The sequence below is a fragment of the Brassica oleracea genome, chromosome C2 (genome assembly GCF_000695525.1).
Source record: "Brassica oleracea var. oleracea cultivar TO1000 chromosome C2, BOL, whole genome shotgun sequence".
In the NCBI taxonomy this organism is placed as follows: domain Eukaryota; kingdom Viridiplantae; phylum Streptophyta; class Magnoliopsida; order Brassicales; family Brassicaceae; genus Brassica; species Brassica oleracea.
In genome coordinates, this window is record NC_027749.1 from 20,073,438 (window position 1) to 20,091,294 (window position 17,857).

At 33.9% G+C, this 17,857-nt stretch overlaps 2 protein-coding genes and 1 long non-coding RNA gene across 3 annotated transcripts; 2 read left to right on the top strand and 1 right to left on the bottom strand.

The window, feature by feature from the left end:
* Nucleotides 1–4,458: 4,458 nt before the first annotated feature.
* On the top strand, nt 4,459–6,123 carry LOC106325762 (ubiquitin-conjugating enzyme E2 variant 1B). Its single transcript, XM_013763813.1, has 6 exons — nt 4,459–4,566; nt 4,645–4,709; nt 4,919–5,058; nt 5,375–5,500; nt 5,608–5,734; nt 5,856–6,123. The coding sequence occupies exons 1-6, from the start codon at nt 4,556–4,558 to the stop codon at nt 5,912–5,914; spliced, it is 528 nt and encodes a 175-aa protein (XP_013619267.1). The 5' UTR covers nt 4,459–4,555; the 3' UTR covers nt 5,915–6,123.
* Nucleotides 6,124–7,476: 1,353 nt separating this feature from the next.
* LOC106326204 lies at nt 7,477–8,569 on the top strand. The gene is made up of 3 exons (XR_001267171.1): nt 7,477–7,566; nt 7,637–8,307; nt 8,405–8,569. It is a non-coding gene; the product is annotated as an uncharacterized LOC106326204 (long non-coding RNA).
* A 2,051-nt stretch (nt 8,570–10,620) lies between these two features.
* Nucleotides 10,621–11,258, bottom strand: LOC106323653. The gene is made up of 2 exons (XM_013761740.1): nt 10,905–11,258; nt 10,621–10,824 (listed from the first exon to the last, which is right to left on the bottom strand). Exons 1-2 carry the CDS (start codon nt 11,256–11,258, stop codon nt 10,621–10,623), a joined length of 558 nt encoding a protein of 185 aa, XP_013617194.1.
* Between the last annotated feature and the right edge of the window lie 6,599 nt (nt 11,259–17,857).

The following is a 17,857-nucleotide window of genomic DNA, read 5'->3' on the forward strand; positions in this document are numbered from 1 at the left end:
CAAGATTTCGTGTGTGTGTATTTGAGGTCGATAACTCAATATGTTCGATCAGATTGTGGCATGGCCGATGGTAAAGAAGAACCAACTATCATGTTCGAGGACGAAGCATATTCTGCCCTAGATCTTCATCACCCACGGATTGCAGAAAATTGGACAGGTCCAAAGGACCTTCAATAATGTCCAAATCAGGGGGAGTAATGTGTATTATACTCTTTTTCCTTCACCATGGTTTTGTTCCAATTGGGTTTTCCTGATAAGGTTTTAATGAGGCAACATTAAAGCACATTACAAGCTCTAAATGGTTATGGCATCCAAGAGGGAGTGTTATGAACCAGATTGTGGATGACTCATAACCAAGAGATTATACCGTCGGCGGCCTAAGAAAGAGAGAGTCGGCCAACTTTTCCTTTTCCTTATGTCTTTATGTTTTCTTTTTCCTAGTTGGATTATGATTTGTACTCTTTTCATTTATCTATGACGGTGTAATCTCTTATATAAGGAATTTTTATGTTATGAATAAAGACAGACTTTTCTTTTACTTTTATAAAATATGCTTATTTTTCTCGTCGATTTCTTTTCGGAGAAAACAGTGCTAGTTTTGTATATTAAACGTTGAACAATTACGATTACAATTACGAATACAATCATCCAACCTTTTCCATTTCTAATAAAGATTCAATGGTGTAATGTAAGAGTATTTATTTTTTTTAACAGTAGATTTTTTATTGGTTCTTTATTGTTCGAAAATGCTATGGTTGTATTTTTTTTTTTCAACAAATAACTATTCTAAGCCAAACCGGTGGTAGGTTATATTAATTATTTTGGCTTTTGGTTAATGTCGTATTTTGTGATAGTGAAAAAGGCATAAAAACGGTTATGATTTTTTTGTGGGTTCGGTTATGATAATTCCATAATTGTGCTTCTTGCTGTTGATTTGCTATAATAATTGTCATAAATTGAATAATTAGCGGGAGTAATTGAATAATGAAGCATGTCATGTCAGTAGATATCACACGCGTCGAGAGTAGAATGATATTTGAGGGGATGTAATAAAAATAAAAATAAATAAAAACCTATATATATAATACTGTTTCCTTTCTCCTGGGCGCGCCACGTCAGCATCTACATAGGAAAGTCGAGCTCTGGCGTTGCGACACGTGTCCTGTCCGGACAAAAAGAATCGTTGCATTTAAACTACAGTCTGATGGGCTTATATCATTTTGTGTATATATAGTGTTTTGGGCTAATAGTTGGGCTTAGACGTAATGTTTTGGGCTGACAAAAAAATAGAAGCTTATCGTGATTGTTGTATTCTCCTTCTTCAATAATGGCGACACCTTCAATTTCTAGGAATCATCTCATCATGTTCTTCTTGCTGTAATTAGGTCAACCGACTATGCAGTTTGTTGGGCATTGAACGAACAAAACTCATCGATTGGACTTCTTCTACTCGGGAATCTTTTTCAGCACCATTACAGAAATCAACCTGATTCATGCATCTTCATTAACACCAATCCTCCACTTCTCACATTATCTCCATTCAATGAATCTCACATTCATTCCTTTGTGAATCCTCCATCATAAATATCAAAATTTTGCTTCTCAAAAAATCATTCGTTCATTCTTCTCAGTAAAAACACAAGAAGAGAAGTTCGAAGCAGCAAAAAAGAGTAATATGTGAGCTAAATTCGTCAATCGCCGATGGGTCGGACATGCGGCTTGGTTACACGGCGGAGCCTACGGTACAAACAGTTATCGTTTAAAGATATGGACAGCTAAACGTGGAAATTCCGGCATATCTAAAGGGAACGCCTCACCGTCATCTCTCGACGATCGATTGGAGCACATTCACCAACCAAAAGAAAGTAATCGCTGGTGACTTAATCGTTCTCCTTTGCTTCGATTTCGGCAACCACTACGTCGAAAGCCGTCAGGACTAGCGCGGTTGTCTCGGATCCAATAACAAAAACAACCCTTATTCTGGTTTCATCCGCGACCACGAGACAACACCATCGAAGCTAATGAAGCTGAAATGCAGTGCAACAGAAGTGAGCGCACAAGGGAGAAGAGTTAGGGTGGAGGCAGTGGCTGAAGCAGTGGCGCTTGCAGCATGAAGACAAGTGATCTTCAAGGAGAAAGAGAGGTAAAGCTTCTAACTTTCACATCTATGCTTTTTGGTTTCTGCAGAATCGATCATTTATTTATGATTCTCAGAAAGTTGATTGAGGATAATGATGATTATGATGGTGATGACCTTCTCTTTCCTTGAATCAAGTGAGTTCTTTTTATATTTCTTGATTATAAAAGTCTTAAGACTTTGACCCAATCTTTATGGGTGAGCTTACTTCAAGTGTATGAAATAGGTGCATGAAGCTTTTCTCCATGACGAGAATGCTTGGGACTGTTAGTGATATATGAGTAAACCGTTCGCAAACTCTAGCATTCGGAACGTTACAAGGAGAATGTATGTTATCCCAAAATTTGGTAAGAAAATGTAATATTACTCTTCTAGCTCGCTCTGATTTATTCATTTTATGGGATATTACTAGAGAAAAATTCTAAGTTATGTTATATATATAGATACTTCCACATAAGTCTAAGGTGAAAACCGCCAATGAGATCTTTAGTATCGGAATATCTAGGTAATGTTCTTCATCTTGGATTCTTGGTCCTCATCGTAGATTAACATTCAACTTTTATCACATGGTCTGCTTTAAAAGTGTTAAACTTTAGTGTAAAAATGCAAAGCCTATGTAAAGTTGAATGATAGCTTACAAAAAAATCATGGTGAGAACTATGAAAAGAGTCAAACCAGCTGATGAAGTAAGAGGCTTCTTCCGTTTTTGAACTGTTAAATTTCTTTATGCTCTATATTTCTTTCCACATGATACTTAGTGATTCTACCTACCAGCAGGAACAAAAAGAAAGTGATATCGTCGCATTAATTTTAACCTTTGAAAATCACTGAAAGTTTTTGATAATTTCCTTACATGATAATGTTTTCTATAGATACAGGAAGACAAGCGCTAGGATCACAAACAATAAACTCAAAACCTAATCAGTAATCAGTAAGTGATTCTCCATTTCTCTGCTTTCTAACTTTTAAGCATATACAAACTTCACTAAAAACTACTAATTAATTGTGCAGCTAATCCGAGCCACATTTTCCTACCTGTAGAAATAGGCAGACAAGTCAAAACCAGCTTTTGGTTTTTGGGTCAAGACGGCTGGTAGGCATAGAAGAGAGGAACAAAAGAAACAATTCTTCACCTAGAAAATAGACAACATTCAAGGTAATATAAAAATCTTGCTTTACGGTGTGCCTCTTTTTGGTCTGGTAATATAAAAGCTAACATATTTTTTGATTGTTTTGTTCTATCTAATTATATAATATATATATATATATATGTTACGACGTTGTCGATTTTACTATGTTAAAACTGAGAAAGGGATATTTGATGAGATATGAGTTACATGCTTTCATTGAATACAATCAAGTGCATCTACAATAAAAAAAAATTCCCTAATAGTTACTTCTTCAAGCTTTAGTTGACGAAGAGAGAAATGAATTTAATAGAACATTTATTTGCGGTTTGGTTCATTTTAATTTCTATAATTTGTGTAATTTACACTACATTTAAGTTTTTTTTGTTTAGTTACGGTTTGGTTCACTCTAATTTCTTCAACTAAATGATATGATACAGAGTGATATATAACTAACGTAAAATATCCTAAGTTTTATATTTTATTAATTTATAAAATAATAATTTAAGAAAACAATCTAAAATAGAATGAAAAAAAATTCAAACAAAGAATTTTGTTTTAAACAAAGTTCACAAAATCTATAATAATTTACAAAAAAATAATCTGTTAAACACTAAAAATTAATTAATATTTCATTCAAAATATAATTATGATCTGAAACAAACAGATATTCTAAAACATCATTTTCTGTAAAATAAGAAGACATTAATTAATAATTATGATATTAATGAAACTATTTATACAACATTTTAAAAAATTACATTTATATAATTTATCAAATTTTATTATGTTTAATTAATTTAGCTTGGAGGTGAATAAAACTATTGTCATCAAAAAACTAATTAGCGTAAAACAATATTAAAACTTGAAGCTTCTTGAAATAATAAAATATTATATATTCCTACTTTAGTTTCCTTTTATTATGTCAGAGTGATATATATATCATTAAATTTTTGAAATTATCTTTACTAATTTTGTATTATCTATACAATAGAAAATAGTGAATGTTAATGTTATTTTTAGCTCAAAACCAAAAAAAATATTTTTTAATAATAACAATATTATCTCAAAATTATATTTATTATCTGTTTGATAATAGTATTCCTTTCAGATTAGAATAAATTACAAAGCTAAAATATATGTTTATATAAAATTATTTTCCTTATGTTTCTGTCTGTAGGGCGGACCTGCCCTACTACTCCTGAAAATAGAGTTGGAGAATAACCGAGCGTGAGACCACCCGCACTTGACCAGCTTTCTTTCTTCTTCCATTATTTTACGGTACCATATTATGAACAGTAGGTAGGACTCTCTCTTCCCTTTCTTCTCTCCTCTCTCCTCTCTCCTCTCTCCTTTACTATTCGCTGAATCCTTCTTCAGACAAGTGAAAAGAACTTCCGATTACAATCTCAGAGCGATGAGTTCCGAGGAAGAGAAGGTCATTGGTAAGTTCCAATCCATTCTACGTTTTTTTATTTCGATTCGATTTTGGAGGAACCTAGGGTTCTGCGTTCTTTTTTTTTTTTTTTTTTTTGACTAATAGGTTCTGCGTTCTTACCATTCAGATTGACAAGTCCATTCTTTTGCTAGGGAGAGTATATTGCTCAGACTAGTCTCACTCACTCTTAACCTTCTTCTTTTATTTGGGTTGCAGTTACAAGAAACTTTCGATTGTTGGAAGAGCTTGAAAGAGGTGAGAAAGGTATCGGAGACGGTACCGTCAGCTATGGAATGGATGATGCTGACGATATTCTCATGCAATCTTGGACTGGCACCATCATTGGTCCTCATAGTGTACGTTGGTTTCTTCCTACATCTTACCCTTATTATATAAATATATATGTGTGTTAAGTGGAGAAAAAATGCAAACAATTTTTGAATTACTACAGCAACATCTGTTTCAATGTTCCCTTGTCTAAATATAAGTTTCTGCTATATGGTATAAATCCAATAGTATGTTAGGGTTTAACTGCAAATGACTCCTTCCTTAGCTGCGTTTAACTGTATGGAGCTTATACCAGTTTTGGTAAATGAGACAGAGAGACCAAAGGAAATATACGTTTGCACTTTTGGCATCTGGTTGATGTTTTTGTTTTATGTGAATTATCAGACTGCCTATGAAGGGAAAATCTTCCAGCTCAAGCTTTTTTGTGGCAAAGATTATCCACAAAGCCCACCTACTGTCAGGTTCCTGACCCGGATTAACATGTCTTGCGTTAACCCTGATAATGGAGTGGTAAGCTTCAACAACTAACAACATAAGTGTGATAAGGAGAGTTTGTTTTGCATAATTCAGCAACATACATAGGATTTTTAACAAGCTGTGTCAAATAAAACCATCAGGTCGAACCAAGTCACTTCCCTATGCTTTCCAACTGGAGAAGAGAATACACAATGGAAGATTTACTTATGCAGCTTAAAAAAGAGATGATGTCAACCCATAACCGCAAGTTGTCTCAACCCTTGGAAGTTAAAAATTCTTTTAATTGGCATCAGGAATTGTATTTGGTTTTGAAATCTTTGGGTTGACAAGGTAACTTCTTACATACCCGGTTTAGATTCTAACACAGAACTGAACGTCTCACAATCAGGTAATGAGGAAGAGAGAACAGACCCAAAGGGACTTGTGGTGAAATGTTGTGTCATGTGAAGCCAAGGTAAATGAGGAATTTGTAAGAGAATTTAAGAGAGAAAAAACAGTGTAAATATATATAAACATCAGATTTTTACGCTTTGACATTGTCTGCCTCAGACTCCCCTTTCTTCTACAGGCATTAATCCTACCTATTTGATTATGTATCATGTAATGTTTGAGAATATATCAATTCCTAATAAACTCTAGCTCTTCTTCTCCTCGTTCACCTTATTTTTACCTGTATGTGTGTGGGCCCCAATCTGAGGGAAAAGAGGGCATCAAAATAAGTGACTTTTGCATAGATAGCTGGAAAAGTTAAAGTTGGGAGGGTGGGAAAGCATATAACTTTTATATTTGGGTAGAATCATGGCAGGTGTTTCTAGTCATGCAAGTGTAGATGGATACTCTTGATTTTCTAGATTTTGATCCACGCTTAAAAGAGCAGAAATAATATTTTATTTATAAAAAACATCTTTGTACATACTTATATATATATATATATATATATATATATTTATTTTACAATTTGTTTTTTTTTTCAAATATATAATATAGAATTAGTTATGAAAATATGGTCACTGTATATATTTTTAGTGTGCATCATTTTTTGTTGTGCGCATAAAGTTTTCAATGAAAAATGTCAGTTGCCAAAATTTGATAATGATATCCTTAAATATTTCTTGTACATATTTTTGTTGCAACAAAAGAGAAATATATATACCTACTGAATATCTATAATTAACTTCTACTATAAAAAGTATATAAAGTAATTTAACTGTAATTAATTATTAGATGTCTTAATTTTAATTTGACATCCCAATAATCTAAACATTTACCAAATTGATTTTAAAATGGCATGATTTGTTTTTTCAAATGGCTAAAAACATATCAAACTAATAAATATTTGGTTTCTAATGGGTCTCTAGTTGCATTAAGATGGATTAATACTATTTGACCTGCTGTGATTTTTAAATTATAAAACATGATATCCGTGATTTTTGCTTGAAATTGTGATGGTAAAAATTGTTAGGTATGCTTGTATTTATATTAATAATTTAGGTAACCGAATAGCACAAGATATTTCTAGGTACATAATTGTAGAAGTTTTTTTTTTGTTGAGAAAATATAATTGTAGAAGTTACAGTAGTTCCTATGTTTTGTTGATAATAGTTTTTTCAAAAATAAAGTTACAGTCGTGGAAATTAAGATAATAGATAAAGAATATCATTCGGTTAATATATAAACATTAAGAAATTGTTCAAAACTGTAAATAATATTAAAATGACTACATATTTTGTTAAGATATTTATTTACATATTGGAATATTTGTAAAATATTTATAGTGTTAATTTTTTTTGTATTGAGATTTTAGTTTTCATAAATTTTAAACAATAATATCAATTTCAAAGATCGTGTCGAGATGGGTACCCCCGCCTTTCTTGCCGTGAACGCAGATCGAGTCGTCGCGCCAAGATTCAAATTGGGAGATGGGTTTATCATTCTGAAGATAAAATTTTCAAAAGAAATTAATCCACAGGAGACGGTCAAAGATCGAGAAGGCCAAAGAAACTGTTAATCGAGAGCTCCCCATAAATCTATGGAAGAAAAAGATATTGATGTTAGACTCAAGTGGCTTGGATTGTTCCATCACAGAAGCATCAGTCTATGTTAGATTTTCTCATTCTGTAAAATATAGTTTAAAGGTATCTTTTTTAACTCTTTGTTCTTCTTTTGCAGATGGTAAGCTTTCGATGAGTTGTGGAGTTACCTGATGGTGTGACCAAAGTGCACAGACTTGGTGCTAAGCGAGTGTGATTGGGAAGTGTGGTGAAGATGGATGTTCTGATGTGACAAATAGACAAAACTAACAGTTCTGCGGGTGTTTTGTTGTGTGATGTTCCTGAGACCTTAATATGTCTTGCTGCTGTTGAGTTAGCAAGTATCTTACAGTGGGATGGATAATTTGAGGAACCCTGTTGTGATTTCTTTAGCTCATATTGACCGGATTAGATAGTGGATAGAAGACCTTACACGAATCTTCTCTAGCAGTTTATCATTGCAACTCCAGTGGAAACCTGATTTCACCAAGTTATAAGTTTATATTTCCGTCTTTCATGTGAAAATTGTGTTGTTCACTGAATGATTATGCTAAAGAGGGGGTTTTGTTTTGTTTATTGCAGGATGAGATAGTGGAATATCTGTTGTTGGGACTCATGATCTATATGACCATCCACATATCATTGATGTAGCTTAACATAGCTTTTAATAAAGATGGTCGGTCTGGATTCAATTCCTTATTGGAGGAATATGTAGTCCCAAAAGATGTAAAGAAGTTATTCCTCTTGATGCTTGGGTCCTGCTGATAAAGTAATTCACTCTGCAGAGCTTCTTAACGCCTACAAGACAGGGTGAGACTCTAATTCTTTTTTTTTTTCATTACGCTATGCTGAGCAAACTGAAATATTATCCGATTCATGACTAAAGATGAATCACATGGTTTTGTAGATATCAACGGCCAGAACACACCAACACACATCCAAAATGTTCAGTTGAAGCTAGAAATTGTAAATTTTCTAATCAGTTCGTATCTATGGTTCTTCATAATATCTCTACATTTAAGAATGTAACATTTTACTCATTCTTTCATTATCATTCCATGTTTCGTTTTTGTAATCCTATGTCTTTTTACTGGTCAATTGCGTATTATTTCGTCTTTATACATATGAAATACGTTGAAGTAGTTATGAATGACCAAAATAGTGCTGTCGACGACCAAAGATGTGATCCACTTTTGTTTCTTTACTAGGTTAAGTGTATTACATTTGATTCGATTTATTACTCATACGGGATGAAGATAATTAGTAAAACAGTTTTGATTACTCAGTGTCTATAGTTTAGTGTTTTGAACTTTAGGGATGGTTTTGGATGTGATTAGTATTGTCTTACCTTGTGGAAAGGTTCCATGTTTTGGTTTCGTTTAGGGTATGATTAGGTTCTCATTTGGTGTTTTTTCTAGAGTCTCGTTTAGGGTTTAGGTTAGGTTAGGGTTGACAGTGGTCTCGGATTAAACATAAAAACCATAACCTATACAAGAGATTAAGCATTCTAGCATTCTTCAGCTAAGAACTCTTAATAATAAAACCAGAATAAAACACTAGAAGTTGTACATTAGATTTAGCATGCTTGTTCCTAAAAATCAGAATAAAACACTAGAAGTTGTACATTAGATTTAACAGTCTTGTTCCTAAAAATCAGAATAAAACACTAGATTAGATTAAGCAGTCTTGTTCATTATATTAGAACTAGAAACCAAGATGTCTCACAGAATCTCCTCTACAGTCGAAGAGAGACACTCTGGGATTAATACTTTGACATTCTGTCAATCAAATCCGGATCATTAGCTGCTTCCCAAAGATCCCATAAAACTCTGTGGCGAGCTTCAATAATGTTATCATCATTCAACAAGGACAACTCCAATCCAAGCGCATGGCACTCAATGAACTCCACTGAATAGACACCACAGCCACATGCACTTTTATTCAGATTCCCAACGGGGACATAGGAAACAGTATATGCACCGACTGCGAAATTCTTCTGGTGTCTCGTAGGCTGAACTGCCTTGACAATACGAAGAATAAGGTTTGCGAACCCATCCAACTCCTTGTACCTTTTACTACCCGAGCAGTCAAACACATCAATGCTCCTCGTCAAGAAACTGATGCACAAGGCGATCCAATGATTCCCACTGACATGAACATGGACATACAACCGATCCACATCTACATTCCATATCTCTTGTGTCCTGCAATGTGGTGGAAGGACCCCTTTACCGTACTGCAGTAGCAAATTATGAAGCGTGTAGTTCTTTCTACCCTGACCTTCTAAAAGACCATACTCTTTTTTAATCATATTGCTGAAGACGACAATCATGAAGGCGACACGATTAGGTCTCCATCGTTTCAAAGATGTTCTCTCCCGGAATACGTACATTGCGGCGTCAATCTCCTGCATATTTCGATGATGTTAGCACAAACAATGTATTTAAAAGACACAAATGGAAGCTAATAGTCTCTAAGGTTTACCAAGCTATCAACCCACTCAGATTTATCCATAAGACGATTAGCAATATCAAAATCTAAAGTAGCAGGTCCAATCCGTAGACGTCTGAAACCAAATACAATGATAAAAGTTTAGAACAATTATACGTTTTATTTAAAATGTAACAATACATGACAGATGAATGAGAATAGGGTACTTACGTGGAGGAAGTTGACCAAGTTCTAACTTTTTCCCAATCCTCTTCACGGAAAAACACCAACGCCGCATCTGGTGAGTCTTCTTTGGTTCGATCTATTTGTTCATCATGTAACTGCAGTGGAGACATGGTCAAAGGTCTTGATTTCCTTGAGGTCTCAACTTTAACTTGCCAAAGATCAAAACCCTCAACAAATGTATCTTGGGATAGGTCCCTCAAGTCTTGTGTACTCAATCCAAAATCAAAATCATTAGTTTCTGTAGCAATCTTTTTCCCATCCTATTCATTAAAACTAATAACAATGCATATAAGAAGCAATTTATTCATAACACAAACAAATCATTACATTCATAACACAAACAAAGCAGTACATTCATAGATTTTCATACACAAACATTCAAACAAATTACACATTAGAAAACTATTACACAAAGTTTCACATTCCATATTACAATTTACTTAACGGTTACATAATATTACACCATTTCTCCATTTCAGGCTCTTCAGGCTCTAAAACTGGCCATTCTGTGTTGCTCCAATCAAACTTCTGTCTAATCCTATCTAGAAGAAGGTCCACTCGTTCATCTTCCATCTCACCCTTCCTTGTATAGTCAACATGCAGAAACATATCACCATTACCAGTCTCTGAAATAACCGAGAACAAGTCACCCTATAAAACAGTTAAAGCATTAAAAGCTATACAAATTATATACAACAACCATATATAAGAAAACAATGTGAGATAGTTACCTTCTTAGTTAAGGAGTCCTCAAGCTCAATGATGTCTTCATAAGAAACATTTGCAACTCCTTTCCAATTGCCACACCTTGGATCGACGAAGCTGCCAGAGACTTGTCTCCCACATATTTCTCCAAAATCAGGAATTGCTTCCATAATCCAAATCTGGAAAGCATATGAGAAACCCTCAAAAATGTAGATGTCCTTCTTACCCAACTTCTTCCTAGCCTTCTCAATGGAACTTAGAAGGAAGTCATACGAGTGAAGACCCCAATGGAACTTCCAGAGCTTGTCAAGATCTATCACCAACTTGATGTACATATCAGGGATGTTCACCTTCTCATCTCTCCCCATCACCACACCCATTATCACACACAGGTAGATCAACCTCATCCTATCAATCCGAGTCCACTTGTGAACTTCTTTTAGACGCACCTTTCGGATCGACTTCAAGGTGATCTTATCACCAGTCCTTAGTAGGTTACTCCAAAACCCCCCCGTCATATTTCCATGTTACTACGTCATTGCTGCTTTCCCGAGAAACTTTGAGGCCTGTCACAACATGGTACTCCTGAAGCGAAAACCGGAGAGGCGTCCTCGCAAAGACAAACCACTTCTCATGCATCTTCGAGGTAATCAGCTGCTTACACAAGAAACTATCCACCAATTTCCTTGAAAACCCGAGCTTGTTATCCGCAATAACCATGATATGTTTGAAAACATGATCTATCTTCACATCATTGTACTCTCCAGACATGGCTTTCTTCAGATCCCTGATAAGTTCCATGCGGCAGCAATTGTTGATCTTCTTCACCTGAGGTTCCAAACCCACTGCATACAGTCGCTTAGGTAGCTCTAACTCCATATCTACAAAAAAACAAAAAAATGATTTTAGTGAAACGAATCATGAAATGAACCAAAACCATAAGTCAGAAACATAATCGGTTCATATAATTAGATAGTAGCAAACTAAGACAATTCACAAATCAGGTAAGCTCTTCTCCTTCAGTTTTACAGAACATATTCTTTTAAGTCAAAGAAACAAACTTTGCAGTGAAACAGAGACAAACACAAGAACAAAACCAAATTCAAAACTCAGAAACACAAAGACTATCTTTTTGTTTACAAACGAAATCAATTAACCAAACCATATCAAACAATATCAATTCACAAACACATAGACACATCAAACAATAACCGGATCGAGGAACATGAAATGAAGAAAGATAAAGTTCGGACATAATACCTTAGCTCAACACGATTTCAGAGAAAGAGAGTGGCAGAGAGAAGCGAAGATGCAGAGAGTAGCGGAGAGGCAGAGAGAAGGGGAGAGGCGGAGAGAAGCGGAGAGGCGGAGAGAAGCGGAGAGGCGGCGAGAAGCGGAGAGAGGCGGAGAAAAGCGGAGACACAGAGAGGTGGAGAGAGAAGCACTGAAACCTCCTTTGCGTTTGTCTAGAGAGAAAGAGATCTAAAGAAAAGTATTAGAACAAGAAGGAGAAAGGAACAAACTTTATGACTGAAATTGGATGGAGAACTTTGGTGTTTACCTTCGGTATGTAGGAGAAGAGAAAGGGGTTCCACCGGTGGCTGCAGTCGTCGTCGTTGATTTCACCGGAGAAAACACAACGGCGAAGACACAATCGCCATCTTGCTCGCCGTGAAAGAGAGAGTCGGAGAGATTCATGTTAGGGTTACGGGAGTTAGGGGAAGTTATGTTTAGATCCCTTTTTCCTTTTTTTTTTTTAATTTTTCCTCCGTTTGGAAACAATATTAAACCAACCTTTTTTCATTTTAAAAAAAAATCCAATTAATTATGTTTAATATGATTAATCAAAGGTTATTTTTGGCATTATGAGAAATATTATACAACTTAAGGTTAGATTTATACCATAGGGACAACTATGTTGTTTTTTTGTTCTTTTTTGGCAATTTCCTCTTAAAAATTTAAACTAGACTTTTACTTACAAAAAAAAAAAAAATTATGTCTTGAGTGCGGTGTTTGAAATACGCTAGTATTATGCTGTTGCATAAGAAAAAAAACGGTCCACTGAAGAAATATGCTATATGGAAAAACGCGAATAGCATTTTAGGAAAAAAAAATAAACAGAAAAACGCAAATCATACAAAAAAAACCACTGATTATAAAATGCGGATTTTCAAAAAAAAAAAAAAAAAATTGAATTACGCACCGCATATTGGTTACCATTCATTATCTTAATTTATTTGTAAAGGCATCTCTAAAAGCAATTCCAAATCAAAATTCTTTCATACTTCAAAAGCGACTTTAAATTTTTGAAGTTCAAAACTTGATATTTGAAATTTCAAAAATTTTAAGTCCTTTCCATTATTTATCTTTCAAATAATTTTATTAATTTTTATAATTATCATTTTAGTCTTTTGTAAATTATTATCCTAATGTAAAACTGAAATATATTAATAACAATAAAAGAAAGTATTATACAAAAAAATGTTCCAATACACATTTAATACAAAATATCAAATGAATATAAAATTATATGAAAACATACCTATTATATCAATTAACAAAAATACAATATTTCTTTTGTAAATAACAAAAATACAATATTTCTACAATTTTATCTTGTAATTTACAAACACAAATAAAAATTCAATTTTCATTTTAAAATACATGTAATATTCTACTATAATATATTATAGTATATTATTAATTAATACTGTATAATATTTTATTATACGTTCGATAGTTGTGTAACAGTTTTTTTATTTAACTTTTATAATAAAAAGTCTATAGTGTAAAATGTAAAAAAATCTAAAACTATATTTGAAGTTGTTTGTTTTGGAAAGGAACATCCTCAAAGTTTAAATTAAATTTTGCCAACTTGAAAAATGAAATTGCTATTACAGTCTATATTTTTGATTGTCCAAAACTGTTTTTTTTATCGCAAGACCATAAAAAGATTTATCGTGTAATAATAGAACTAAGATCAGCTAAATCTTTTTATTGGTCTTGCGATAAGAAAAACAGTTTGGGTTATTACACTTTGTCTATCGTATTCGGATTTGTGTGATTTGATTTTTCCTTTTTGTTGAGTAATAATATCATAATAACGAAAATGGATTGTAATATAAAAAGGGAATGTTTTTGGTAATTTGTAGAAGCAACGATCTATACGTAGTGTGAATGTGGGGGAAAATGCTGTAGCGTTGTCTTCACCAGACACCAGACGTTGGCTTTGTACAAGACAATAGATCGAAGCATAAAAGAATCCGTTGCACTCGGCTTTACGCAATGACATTTTGATTAATGCACTCATCCAATGCGTGTGAACTGTTGACACCGTTTTTAAAGTCTGTTAAGTCTCTAAGTTAAGGAGAAGAAGACGAATAAAGTATAATAATTTTTTTTTTAAAGTCTCAACTGTATATATCTTTACGAACTATCTTAATTTTCATGAGATACCGAGAGCAGCTCCAACCCATTGCTATTTTTGCCTCTATTATAGTATTTGAAATCAATTTCATTCTAACTTATTGCTATTTATTCCTCTAAAATAGAGATTGCTATTTTTTCCTCTATATTTAGGAGAAGAAATAACAATCTCTATTTTTTACTCTGTATTTTGAAGATTGCTATGATAGGGTAATACATTGAAGCAAACTTCATCTCTATTATAGAGATCCTTTTTTTAGAAGAGAATATAGCAAAATACATTGGAAATGGTCTAATTGTTTGGTAAATCCAATCTGCGGAAAAACCATTCACAACCTATCCACTTCTATTAGTTGTTATTGACATAATGTACTTAAAATTTCACTAAACTATAACCACATTATAACAACAAAATCACTTATATATTATTTGAGCATCACTGCAACATTTGAACTATGCCACATGATATCATTAGAATGATTTTTGAAATTCTCAGAAAAGTAAATTGGTCTATCCTTTTTTTTTTGTCATCGACTTATACAGACTCATACTGACTCTGTAAACCAAATCAGGTGATCTGTATCCATGTGAACGACGAAAGACGGCTGCTTCCTAACACTGCGTGCTATTCTATCCGCCTTTGTATTTTGCGTCCGTGGTACATAGATAATCTCTGATCGGGTGAAACTCTCTTTCAGGTTCTTGACATCTTCCACATAATTTGCAAAAGCTGGCCATTCTTCTGGTTCCGAAACCATCTTCACCAATTGAGAACAATCTGTTGCAAATGTGACCTGAAATTGACGTAAATTCCTCATACATACCATTGCCCATAGTAGTGCTTCCATCTCCGCATGAAGGGGAGAGAGACTAGCCCGAACATTTCTTGCCCCCAACAATCCATCGAATCCGTCTAAAGTATTGTACCAACCTTGTCCTGAAAAAGTATCACCCTCTTTCCATGAGCCATCCACAAAACACCATCTTCCTGGAATTAACGGCAGGGTCATATCTACTATTTTTGGTATTGTCCTCTGCTCCTTCAAAATATGTGCCTCAGCCCACAATGTTGATTCTGTTTCTACCAATTTAAGCGTATCCAAAGGATCAATATCCAGATTATTGAAAACTTTATTATTCCTAGCTTTCCAGATATACCATAGTATCCATGCAAACTGATGATCTTCCATCTGCGGAACAACTCTCCAGAACAGATGATCCAAATTTGTGAATAGAGCACTTGTCGGAAAGATAGCTGAGTTTGATGGTATCTTCGATAGCGCTCGAACCTGAATTGCTGGAGGGCATTCAAAAAACACATGGTTTATGGATTCCTCTTGGGCTCCACATCTTCCACAACAAATATCCCCTTGTATTCCCCTTGCATGTAAATTCTTCTTTACTGGTATACATCCTGTCAGTAATTGCCATAGGAAATGTTTTAACTTTGGTGGGCAACGTATTTTCCAGCAGTAAGCCTTCAGAACATCTACAGTGGGACCAATTAATAATGGTGGCCTTTCTCTATCTGGATAAATCCGTTCCACCTGATATCCTGATTTGACCGTATATTTTCCATTCTATGTGAAGTGTCATCCATCTCTATCTATCCTCTGAGTCCTGCTCAATGGTATACTTTCTATAAGTTTCGCATCCTGTGGATCCACCAAAGCCCGAGTTGCCTATGAATTCCAAGTGTGTGAGGTAGAGTCTATGAGAGACTCCACTTTAAGGTCCGGATATAAATTGTGTTGATTTTTATTTGCTGGTCTCGGGCGAGTGGTTGGGAGCCATGGATCATTCCATACAGAAATAGAAGAACCTGATCCCACCCGTTTTATTAGTCCTTTGCTTACCAGATATCTAGTAGAAACAATACTCTGCCAGCCATATGACGCAGAGTATGCACGAATCGGTTCCAAAGGTGAAGCATTTCTGAAATACCTCCCTTTGAAGACACGAGAGAATAAAGTGTTTGGCTTCTCTACCAGACGCCATAACTGTTTACCAAGCATCGCTGTGTTGAAATCAGTGATGTCTTTAAACCCCAAACCGCCTTCATCCTTGTCTACACATACCTTGTCCCATGATTTCCATTGCATACCTCTTGTACTTCCCCCCGGACCCCACCAGAATTGTGAGACCGCGCTCGTCAATTTTTTCACAGTTGCCTTAAGTAACCGATAGCAAGACATTGTATGATTCGGTAAAGCCGTAATCACTGATTTAATGATCACTTCCTTTCCGCCTTTTGTGAAAGTTATAAAAGTCCACCCATTAACTCTATTGTTTAAGCGATCTTGGACAAAGCTAAAAACTTGGATCTTTGATCCCCCAAGTTTTCTGGTAAACCAAGGTAGGATCCCATTCCTCAAAGATTATGAACGCCCAAAATATCCTTTAATTCCTGTCTGACGGATTCTTCGATCTTATGTCCAAATTGAATTGAAGACTTATCAAAATTTATTAGCTGCCATGAAACTACCTCATATTCTTTTAAAATCTTGAGGATGGTTTGACACTCTTCCTTTTGAGCTTTGCAGAAGAAAAGACTATCATCCGCAAAAAGCAAATGAGATATCGATGGGCAAGCTCTAGCCACTTTCATTTCCGTTAGTTGTTTCCCTCTCTATGCCTTTTTTATATTTGTAATCAAAGCCTCAGTGCAGAGAATAAATAAATACGGTGATAAATGATCTCCTTGACGTAAGCCTCTATGTGGAACAATGAGGCCACGTGGTCTATCTAAACACATATTATATCTATATTATTAAAAGAGAAGTTCCCTTTTGAAAATGTTCTTACTTCATTAATTAAACTCCCTATTTTTTTGCTTGTCTTTTTAAGTTGCATTTATGAAATATCCTAAAACGAATAAAACTGCCTAATTTATTACTTGTCTTTTCAGTTACATTAATGAAATATGCTTAAATGAATTTAAACTTCCTATTTTATTGTTTGTCTTTTTCAGTTACCTTAATGAAATATCCTTAAATAAATTTGGACATAATGTCATTTAATCAACAAAAAAAACTCATGAGTTATCCTTACGTCTATTTTTGTAAATGTATTTTTTTAAAAATAATCAATTTAAATTGTTATTATCATTGAATATAATTATTTTTGACATAATTTGAGTTTTCGTTTACATCAAAACTTATCATATTTTAGGATAATTTTAATTTAAAATGTAATTTTCATATTTTTCAAACAAATTCTAAAAATATTTTTTAAATATTTTGTTATAAGTTTAAAAAAAATATTGAGTTGCATTTCAAATAAAAAAAGTAAAGATATTAAAAAAATTCTAATTAAAATATGTAAAATTTAATATAGTTTTAAGGAAATGGTCAAAAAAAAATTACACATAAAAAAAATCATGATTTTTGTTAACTGGGCGGATCATTATTTATATGATATCGCAAACGAAAGAAAAAATTACGTTTTTACAATTATCTAATTAACTATGTATACTCATTTTTCTATATTTTTTTATATGATATCACACATTCGTAAAAAAATAGATAGTGTAAGATGCAAAAAAAAAAAATTT